The 10,925-nt window shown below is 36.3% G+C and overlaps 1 protein-coding gene across 1 annotated transcript in view; it reads left to right on the plus strand.

The window, feature by feature from the left end:
• The first annotated feature begins 945 nt into the window (after positions 1-945).
• The window catches only part of lig3 (ligase III, DNA, ATP-dependent), a 13,114-nt gene continuing 3,134 nt past the window's right edge, over positions 946-10,925 (plus strand). Inside the window, exons 1-17 of the mRNA XM_016515555.1 lie at positions 946-1,084; positions 2,340-2,930; positions 3,050-3,178; positions 4,367-4,579; positions 4,684-4,835; positions 4,919-5,085; positions 5,211-5,288; positions 5,364-5,532; positions 6,010-6,165; positions 6,274-6,405; positions 7,279-7,358; positions 7,501-7,588; positions 7,762-7,839; positions 9,111-9,234; positions 9,328-9,470; positions 9,566-9,640; positions 9,920-10,066. Coding sequence (XP_016371041.1) covers positions 2,387-2,930; positions 3,050-3,178; positions 4,367-4,579; positions 4,684-4,835; positions 4,919-5,085; positions 5,211-5,288; positions 5,364-5,532; positions 6,010-6,165; positions 6,274-6,405; positions 7,279-7,358; positions 7,501-7,588; positions 7,762-7,839; positions 9,111-9,234; positions 9,328-9,470; positions 9,566-9,640; positions 9,920-10,066 — 2,475 coding nt within the window. The 5' untranslated portion in view covers positions 946-1,084; positions 2,340-2,386. The remainder of the gene's footprint in view (positions 1,085-2,339; positions 2,931-3,049; positions 3,179-4,366; positions 4,580-4,683; positions 4,836-4,918; positions 5,086-5,210; positions 5,289-5,363; positions 5,533-6,009; positions 6,166-6,273; positions 6,406-7,278; positions 7,359-7,500; positions 7,589-7,761; positions 7,840-9,110; positions 9,235-9,327; positions 9,471-9,565; positions 9,641-9,919; positions 10,067-10,925) is intronic.

Below are 10,925 nucleotides of genomic sequence, written 5' to 3' on the forward strand. Positions count from 1 at the left end.
AAACTTTTACTAACATTAGAAAAAATAATGATAAAAGTCAACATCAGCATAGAGGTACATCTCAGTATAATGTAAATATGTCGAGAGTGGTGGAATTACTGCCATCTCTTGGTATGAAGAAGATGTACTAGTCTTGCTGTGTCTGCTGAATAAACTATTACTTAAATCCACAAAAGAATTGTACTGCTGTGATTGTACTTTTGGAACAACCACTGCATTAGACCTACTGTTAGGCATTCAACCCCAGTTGCTAATGCCAAAGTATAATAATGTACTAACGGTAATAAATAACATTTAGCATTTTCTAATGTATTTATAACTTGTATGTATTGAATATATAGCTTATAGTGTATACATTACAAAAAAGCTGGATTAATACAACTGAAAAATTATTCATTAAATAAAAATGACATTTTTATGGGTTTTATTTTATTTTATCAAGGTGTATTAGCTTGAATATAAAAGAGCATAAATATGAAAATAAAGAAATATATGGCAGAAATAGTAAGAGTACGACGCTAGAACGCTATTCCGGATTAAACTGCAGGGTTTTTTCAGCATGAGGACTACAGCTCCCACAAGTATGTGAGTTGACCTGCTTGGACGAAACAGGCAACAACTGTAGTCCTTATTTAGCAACCTGTTTTATTTATTTATTTATTATTATTATTATTATTATTATTATTATTAACAACAACAACAACAGCGTCTTTAAAAAGTCAGGTTTTAATGTGTGTAATTTAAGTTGTAGAACAAAACGTGGAATTCTTGTTTGCACAAGGAGTTTTAAAACTTTTAAAATATAAAGTCTACGGTCGAGTTTGGGAGCGCTCTCCTTGGGTTTGTGTCTAAGGCAAGTGTTTTCAAAAACGAATAATTATAAAACAGCGGTATGTAACGGTGCACATGCGCACGGCACAGGAAACACTTCCAAACAAAGAGGAAACGCTCATGTGATTTAAAGGGGACAGAACACAATTCAGAATCGTGTTCTTTTTTTTTTGTGCTAACATATTAGTTATTTGTTTTTAAAATGCAAATCGTTACGCATGGAGCCTGGGGTCGTCTTGCAATGAAAACTGAGGTAAAACGTGAGATGAGCTTCTGTATAATCTCTCACATTTAGCTGGTCGTATGGCTGCTGCTGCATAGTTTAGCTAAGGTTAGCATGTAAGCTAATTCCACGTTGATCAACAAAGCGACACGTAAACAGATCCACTAAAATATAATTGTAAGTGACAATTCTGTCAGTATCAAATGACAGTTTCGGCACACGCTATTTGAAAATGACATTGCTAGTATTTTTTATACTAGAGTTAGCTGAAGTTGCTTATGATTCTTCTGCAATGCATTGTGCTGGACTGCAGGTATTTTAAACTAAAATTGACTATTATACACACAGCGAAGTAGCAAGTCATCCCCTGGCCCATGTGCAAAAACATTTGTCTTTTCTATTAGTTCCAGCACGAGATAAACATGAATGAATATCAGAAGACGTTGAAAAAAATCAGAACTAACGTTACTTGATAAAACGAATGTCTCATGTAATCGATCAAGTTTCGAAAATCGTTAATAAAACAGCATGTGAATAGTCATAACAGGCGTAACATAACATTTACATTTTATTGTTATGTTTATACATTTTATTTACATAAATTTTTTTTTGAGTAGGTGGAATTTTCACATGAATTAACTTTATTCAGGCAATATAACACAACTTTAATCTCGTAATTTTGACTTTATTCTAAAAATATTATTGCACTAAAACGCTGCCATGTTTACTAAGGTTTTTTGAGCAGCAAATCAGAATATTAGAATGATTTCTGAAGGATAATGTGACACTGAAAACTGGAGTAATGATACAAAAAAAATCAGCTTTGAAATCACAGGAATAAATTACATTTTAAAATACATAAAAATTTTAAATAGTAAAAATATCTCCCAATATTACTGCTTTTGCTGTATTTTGGATCAAATTGCAGGCTTGGTGAGCAGAAGAGGATTCTTTTGGAAAACATTAAAAATCTTACTGTTCAAAAATGTTATGTATGTATGCATGTTTGTGTGTGTATTTGTGATCTGTAGAGTTGCAATAACATTTTACAACTCTACAGAGTCTACATATAAACATACACTCTACATAATGTATATGTTTGTTTGTGATCTGTAGAGTTGTAACATGTTATTGCTTAATAAAAAAATATGATATTTCAGTTTAGCTGCCACCTCACCAGCCTATACTTAAAATACTAAGCTTAACATTCCCACACAACTCTAGTTTATGTCAAAAATACCCCTGAATGCTGTTTAAGCATGAGCATTTTGTGTTTTTCTTGCAGAAATCACCTCTGCTGTGTAAGATGGAAACTCTCCTTTACTGAACTTTATGCCCAGTCTTTGGCTTGGCAGGGCAGTGAGGACACTCAGCAGATCATCTGTGCCAAAACTTTGTAAGGAAACTTCATTCAGAGCAACATTAAATCATCAGTCGCTCCAGTGCTCGAGGACTCTTATATTTTCGTGGGGCTTTGTGTCTAGCCCCAGTGGCATCTTTTTCTGTGTGCCACAAATTCGACAGTTTAGTCTCAGCTCCGGCTCTTATTTCCACGTTTCTTGGCCTGAGTGGCGAAGTGAACGACCAGTCATGGCAGAGCAGAGATACTGTGTGGAATATGCCAAACGTGGCACGGCTGGCTGCAAGAAATGCAAAGACAAGATCATGAAGGGGCTGGTCCGGATTGGCAAGATAGTGCCAAACCCTTTTAGTGAGTCTGCAGGGGAAATGAAGGAGTGGTACCACGTGAAGTGCATCTTTGAGAAGCTTGAGAGAGCACGCGCCACCACAAAGAAGATCAACGACATTACAGAGCTGGAGGGATGGGAGGAACTTCAGGACGAGGATAAAGAACTAATCAATAAACATGTTTCAGGTATTCAGCCACTGTTACCCATAGCTTTACTCTCCTTGTTTAGTTCAGATCAGATGTCATCGCAGACCTGACATATGCTGAGCAGTCTTCTCTTCTCTTCTCTCCTCTCCTCTTAACAGAACTGGCAGGCAAAGCCAATGCATCTCCAAAGAAGAAAGTGCAAGCAAAGTTAAACAACAGTGGGCAGCTGTCAGCACCGCTAGCTGATCCAACAGTCAATGCTCCTCGCAAGTTTTCTGGCTTCACAGGTACAACGCCAAGAGAGTTGCACAAAATGTGTGTGTTTTTTTTTTTGCAGTTTTCTTTTGTTTGTTGCTTTTGCTTTTTGTAATGTTTGAAAAAAAAAAGTTTGGGGTCAGTAATATATTTTGTAAGGTTTTTGAAAGTCTTTTATGCTCACCAAGGCTGTATTTATTTGATCAATACAGTAAGAACGAACTGTTTTATATTTTAATATTTTTTTATTTTTGTTTTATTTATTCATGTGAAGGCAGACCTGAATTTTCAGCAGCCAATTTTAAGATCCTCCAGAAATCATTCTAATATGCTGATTTGTTGCTCAAGAAACATTTCTTCTGCTTATCGATGCTTAAAACAGTTGGCTGCTTAATAGTTAAAATAGATATTTTTTTGTAGCAAAGTTTACTGAATAAAACTATCTATTTCTTTAAAGGGGTCATATGATGCGATTTCAATTTTTCCTTTCTCTTTGGAGTGTTACAAGCTCTTGGTGCATAAAGAAGATCTGTAAAGTTGCAAAGACTAAAGTCTCAAATCCAAAGAGATATTCTTTATAAAAGTTAAGAGTCAGCCACGCCTAGGCCAGTTTCAAATCGCATATTTGGCACGCTGCCTTTTGTCTTGTCCTCACTCAATGTAAAGTGCTCCCACACAGCTGAGGTCTTTGGCATTTTTGTCTTCTCTTCCAGATGAACTGAATCATGACGTTCATGATGTTCACTCATGGGCGATTCATATTCAAGCGCGAATGAGAACCGTTTCGCGGGGGATGCCAGGTGTTCGGAAAAAAAGAAAAGAATATTTGAATCTCAAAATTGAAAATCGAATGCCAACCCACCGAACGAATATTCGAATAATCGAATATTCTGGTCCAGCCCTAGTAGTTTTTTTAAAATCTTTTTTTATATATTTTTAGGAATAAAAGTTTATACAAGTTGTCTTTGTAGTCACTTAGTACCGTATATATAGACAGTTAGTGTGTCTTGGTTTGAATTTGCATGGATGAGGATCAGACTGTCATTCTTATTGTTTCCTTTTACAGAATGACTTGCCAACTTGCATATAATTCTATTGACCCACCAAAGCCAATTTTGGACAAAAGTTAATTTTGGCCGGCAATGATATAAATGTATAATCTTATCATTTAATATAGTCATGCCAACTTAATATAAGGTTTAACACTCTTGTGTCCACAGCTACCAAGGCAGGTTCCTCTTCCTCCAGTCCTGGACCATCTCCAGCCAAACCCAGTCAGGGTAACTCTTTATCGGCTCAGCTATGTGACCCCAACCATAAAGACTGTTTACTGCGGGAGTTCCGCAAACTTTGTGCCTTAGTCGCAGAGAAGTCCAGCTATAACGCCAAGACCGAGATGATCAGAGACTTCTTAACAAAAGGCTCTGGTGGAGGTGAGCATGGAAAATATGAGCCAACATTAACAACAATAGCTTAAAAATTGATTTCAAAAGGCATCTTTTTTCTCTCTGTTAATCTCCTTCCCACATCTTCACAGACAAATTCTGCGGAGATTTGTACCTGACAGTGAAGCTTCTCCTCCCAGGAGTGGTTAAGAATGTCTACAACCTCAATGACAAACAGATTGTCAAGCTTTTCAGCCGCATATTGAATTGCAGTCAGGATGAGATGGTGCAAGACTTGGAACAGGTTTGTTTCTTTTTCAAAGTATGCCAGTTCTTTTGAGAAATATTTGACCTTTTTCTTCATTGATCTTTATCGGCTTCATAAAGGGAGATGTTTCAGAGACGGTGCGGATATTTTTCGAGCAGAGCAAGTCTTTCCCTCTAGCAGCCAAGAGTCTTCTGACTATCCAAGAGGTGGATGCTTCACTGAGCCGTCTATCCCAACTCACAAAGGAGGATGATCAGCAGGCAGAGCTGCAGGACATTGCTAAAAAGTAAGATATAAATCATATTTACACAGTTTACACTTTGATTTTATAAAATTCACTTTGAAAAAAAAATGTGTTTTCCATTTGTTTAAAATTTAAGAAGAGCTTAACTTGTGTTTCTTGATTCCCAGATGCACCGGAAATGATCTGAAGTGTTACATTCGTTTGGTCAAGCATGATCTGAAAATCAACTCTGGGGCTAAACATGTGTAAGTGACTCTTCTATAGTACCTAAAAGCATTGTGTTTATTCTGGCTTATTCAGTGTGACTTTTCTCTTATCAGTTTGGATGCTGTGGACCCCAACGCCTATGATGCCTTCAAAGCCTCCCGTAACCTTGGTGACGTAATTGACCGGGTGCTACGGAACCAGCAGGACGCTTCTAATGGAACAGGGCCCAGAAAGATCCTCAGCGTGGAGGCGTCTCTGATGACCCCCGTACAGCCAATGCTGGTCTGAATCGCTATTGCTCTTAAATGGATAGTTCACCCAAAAATGAAAGTTCTGTCATTTACTCATCCTCATGTTGTTCCAAACCTGTATGAATTACTTTCTGTTGAACATAAAAGAGGATATTTTGAAAAATGTTAGTAACCAAACAATTTTGGTGACCATTGTAAGGACAGAAAAATACCTGAGATATTTCTCAAAATATCTCCACAGAAGAAAGTCACACAGGTTTGGAATGGCATGATGACAATTTCAATTTTTGGGTCAACTATCCCTTTAACATCTTCAGTTACAAATGACATTTAGTATTAATAATGTGCAAAACTACATAAATTGGACTAGTCTGTAGATTCTAGGATATTAATACATTTATTGTAAAATATTTTTTCTAAGAAACATTAAAAGATTAATAAAATACTTTTTAATGTTTTCTTAAAAATTGTATCAATTGCTTGATTGAATTTGTTTTTGATTTTGTAGGCAGAAGCATGTAAGTCCATTGAGTATGCCATGAAGAAGTGTCCTAATGGGATGTATTCTGAGATCAAGTATGATGGTGAGCGTGTGCAGGTCCATAAGAACGGCAATCACTTCAGTTACTTCAGTCGAAGTCTCAAACCAGTACTCCCACACAAGGTCAGGACCTCCAGTCGGTTAGCTTTTCAAATCGAATGCCATGGGATATGTTTATATACATGTTTAAAACCATTCAAATCTATGTTAAAGAGTGATTTTCTCCCACAGGTCGCACATTTTAAAGATTTCATACTGCAGGCATTTCCTGGTGGCCATAGCATGATCCTTGATGCTGAAGTTCTTCTTATTGATACAAAGACTAGCAAACCACTGCCTTTTGGGACTCTTGGAGTACATAAGGTAAACCAGAAAGCAATATGTTTTTGAGGTTCTGTAACAGATTAGTTAAATACAGGTGCATCTCAATAAATTAGAATGTCGTGGAAAAGTTCATTTATTTCAGTAATTCAACTCAAATTGTGAAACTCGTGTATTAAATAAATTTAATGCACACAGACTGAAGTAGTTTAAGTCTTTGGTTCTTTTAATTGTGATGATTTTGGCTCACATTTAACAAAAACCCCTGGCATTATTTACTCATTCTCATGTAATTTCAAACTTGACTTTCATTCATCTGTGAATGGATGCGGTTTAAAAAAAAAGTCACAAATTAATCCATGTAGACTCAGGCACTACACTACTGTTCAAAATGTTTGGGATATGTAAGATTTTTTAAAATAGTTTTTGATAGAAGTCTTGTATGCTCACCCAGGCTGGATGTATTTGATTAAAATTGAAGTAAAACACTAATATGGTCAAATATTATTGTAATTAATTAAAGTAACTGGTGTCTATTTTTAAATGTAATTTATTCCTGTGATGGCAAAGCTGAATTTTCAGCATCATTACTTCAGTCTTCAGTGTCACATGATCCTTCAGAAATCATCATAATATACTGATTTGTGCTCAAGAAACATTTATCAATGAAAAAAACAGCTGCTTAACTCCTTATTTATTAAACTATTTATATTAAAATTAAACTATTTATTTATTATCAGCATTTCATTTTATATTGATACATTTTTTCAGGATTTTTTTTTTTGATGAATAGAAAGAACAGTATTTGTTTGAAATAGAAATCTTTTGTAAAATTATAAGTGTCTTTACTTTTACTTTGATCAATTTAATGTATGCTTGCTGAAAAAAGTTTTTTTTTTTTCCCTGTGTTTTTAGAAAGCAGCTTTCCAGGACGCTCAAGTGGGTCTGTTCGTGTTCGACTGCATTTATTTTAATGGTGTCAGTCTCATGGACAAGTGAGTCAACCTAAAGGAATGCATTTTTCATTAATCTGAACGTTATTGCAGGTTTTAGAGAACAATACAACATTTATATTAAAGGTTGATTGATATTTTTAATATAAGACTTGAAAGATGTTGATGTGGTGATGTTTTCCAGGCCTCTCTGTGAGAGAAGAAAGTTTCTCCTTGACAATATGGTGGAAGTTCCTAACAGGATTCTTTTCTCAGAAATGAAGCATGTCACGGTCAGTTCTGCAGTGTTTTTATGTTTTTCTTTCTCTACCCATGATGCATATATTCTCAATGTTCAAGGATGCTTACAAATGTGTAGGCAGGCCAAGTTAATTAAAGGTTGATGTTATGATAAGACTTCAGGGTGGATGATTTTTATAAAGCTAATGACATTGTGTCCCAACAGAGAGCTGCTGACCTGGCAGAAATGATCACACGTGTCATCAGAGAAGGACTGGAGGGGTTGGTTCTGAAGGATATCAAGGTATGTTGGCTATGTTCTGAATGTAATACTAGCAATGCTGCCTACTGAAGTACTTGAAATGGTATGCTGTAAGCTCCATGTGTACAAGCCTTTAAACATACAAGACAAATGCTGAGTTTGAAAATTCAATGCGATAAACAATTATTTAAAGGGGTCATATGATGCAATTTAAATTTTTCCTTTCTTTTTGGAGTGTTACAAGCTGTTGGTGCATAAAGAAGATCTGTAAAGTTGCAAAGACTAAATTCTAAAATCCAGAGATATTCTTTATAAAAGTTAAGAGTCAGCCACGCCTACCTAATACGTACGTTAAGTTTTTGTAAGTACGTTTTTAGTTTTTATATTTTATATTTTTTTATATTTAAAGCGAGTTTTTTGGGATGCAACGAATGCCTCGTTTATAATGTTATATTCATGTTTTTGAATCATCGCTCCGGCCTGACAGGGCATCATCACAGTATGGTAGGGGCGTAACATTTCCGTCACACGCTTGAGGTATTCGGCCAATCATAACGCACTGGATAGCTGGCCAATCACAGCACACCTTGCTTTTCAGACCGATGAGCTTTGTAAAAATCAACGCGTTTCAGAAAGGCGGGGCATAGAGGAGAAACAATAATGTACAGTATGTGGAAAATAATGTGTTTTTTGAACCTTAAACTGCATAAACACATTTCATTACACCAAATACACAAAATAATGTTCTTTTTAGCAACATCATATGACCCCTTTAAATGAAGGCTTGTAATGCATCTGTTCAGACCAACACAAACATTTGCGTGCCATCAATGTGACACATTTTCCAGAGTGGTGTTCTAATTTTTTTTCCATCACACAGTGAATAAAACTAGCCGACCAATAAGATTTGCTCTATGCCCAGAACCGCTGCTGTTATATAAAACTGTAACTTGGTGGCGTTCACAAACAGAGTATCTTGCTGAGCGACATTGATTAGCAGAGAAAGAATCTGGAACTGGCTCTCTTGTCTCTTTTTACGCATTGGTCTGAACGGACAAATCACATGTGAAAACTAGACCGAATTTTTGTGCTGAAAATTTGCATTGCTGTGAGCAGTCCTTGATTCATCAAATGGCATCCAATTACTGTTTAGGAAATAAAGATGTTGCATTTGTAATCTGGTTTGTGTGGCAAAAGTCTCAATTCCAAGCAGTATGGTCAAATAGATACTAAAATCATGGTTGATGTTACTTCTGGATAATCCATCACATTTGAAATGATTGCATTGCATTGTGGCTTAATTACTGTTGCAGGGACATTATGAACCAGGCAAACGACACTGGTTGAAGGTTAAGAAGGACTATCTGAATGAAGGAGCAATGGCGGACACCGCTGACCTTGTGGTGCTTGGAGCTTTCTATGGCAAAGGCTCAAATGGTCAGTATCAGCAGTCCAATTCAAATGGCTTTAAACAATAACTAAACTTCAGAGTGTAACAGTTTTGAAACATTACGTTTTTCTGTGTGCCAGGTGGAATTATGTCCAGTTTCCTCATGGGATGCTATGACCCAGAATCCAAGAAGTGGTGCACTGTGACCAAGTGTTCAGGAGGCTATGACGACGCCACGTTAGCCAGACTGCAGAAGGAGTTGGACGTTATCAAAATTGGCAAGGTAAATCTTCTGATTTAATCAGTAGTGCCTCCATTGCCCCATCAGATTTATAAAAGATACATAACAATAGTTTCCTATCCATCTCGCTATCACAGGATCCAAGCAAGATCCCAGGATGGTTGAAGATCGTCAAGAACTATTACCCAGATTTCATTATCCGAGATCCAGAAGTAAGACACTTCCTAATACGACCGAAGGGATGCTTGATGTTTATGTGCTTGTAATGTGAAATGAGCTTGATGAGACTCTGTTAAAAGCCTGGTTACTGTTGAGTATGTGATGGCAATGAAGGAACTTTATTGGCTTATCTCTTTAACTCAGATGAATGCGTTTAATAGACCGTACAACACTCAAATGTTTAAGATGTTTGTACTGAATTGAAACTCTAGTAGTTTGTGTTGTGTATTGGACTGTAAGGAATAATAAATCCCATTTGTCAATGCTTGCAGAAAGCACCAGTTTGGGAAATAACAGGAGCAGAGTTTTCCAAATCAGAAATGCACACTGCAGATGGCATATCCATCCGCTTCCCACGATGCACTCGAATGCGAGACGACAAGGATTGGAAGACTGCCACTAACCTTCAGCAGCTCAAGGTACCCTTGATTTGTAAAATGATATTTTGCATATTTGTATGCATGTTGCATATGCAACTAGGAACTGTAGGATGTGCCATCAAGAGTTTCAAAGATAATGTTACAGTACATGTGTCATTTCAAACCAATCTTTTCTTAGCATGATGAAAATGATAAATCAACATGAAATGAAAATTCACCTAATCACCATCTGTTTTCTAAATACATGTTATATACAAGGATGAGTCATTTACAATACAATCTAGGTTTCATTTTTTGCTTTTTGTTTTTGACCACAGAATGTTTAATCAGAATGTCATAACTCGATCTTCCGGTAAAACAACATATTTTTCTTTTATGTATGCCAGACTTCTCCATTCATTTAGTCCGCTTAAACCCCGCCCCATATTTTTAATGAAACACAAGCGGGAACCCAGTGTGCCTGTAGTTTTCTCTATTTCTGTTTTATCACGTGATAGAAAGTCTAAGGCCTTCTCACGCCGTACGGCTAACTCATCTAATCTGCGGCCTGTTATGCATCAAACTAATATTGCAGTTGAGACAAAATGCAATGCCATCAAGTTAGCATTTTTAAACATTCGCTCACTAAAAAAATAAATAATTTCTAATCAATGACTTAACCACAAACAACCTGGATTTTATGTTTCTAAACGAAACATGGCTAGAAGACAGCTGTAGTGCAACCAAAATAAAGCAAACAAACAGAATGCGCGTTGTCATCTTTTCCATTAGATATATTTCGCTTTTTTTTTTTTTTATGAAAACAAATTATTTTTATTTTAGGCCTATTACTTACATAGAGTATACATTTTCCTTAAAGCATCCCATTTTGTCCCAGGGCTTGAAAACCTGTGCCCTA

This window comes from Sinocyclocheilus rhinocerous, unplaced genomic scaffold (assembly GCF_001515625.1).
Source record: "Sinocyclocheilus rhinocerous isolate Xijiao unplaced genomic scaffold, SAMN03320098_v1.1 scaffold597, whole genome shotgun sequence".
In the NCBI taxonomy this organism is placed as follows: domain Eukaryota; kingdom Metazoa; phylum Chordata; class Actinopteri; order Cypriniformes; family Cyprinidae; genus Sinocyclocheilus; species Sinocyclocheilus rhinocerous.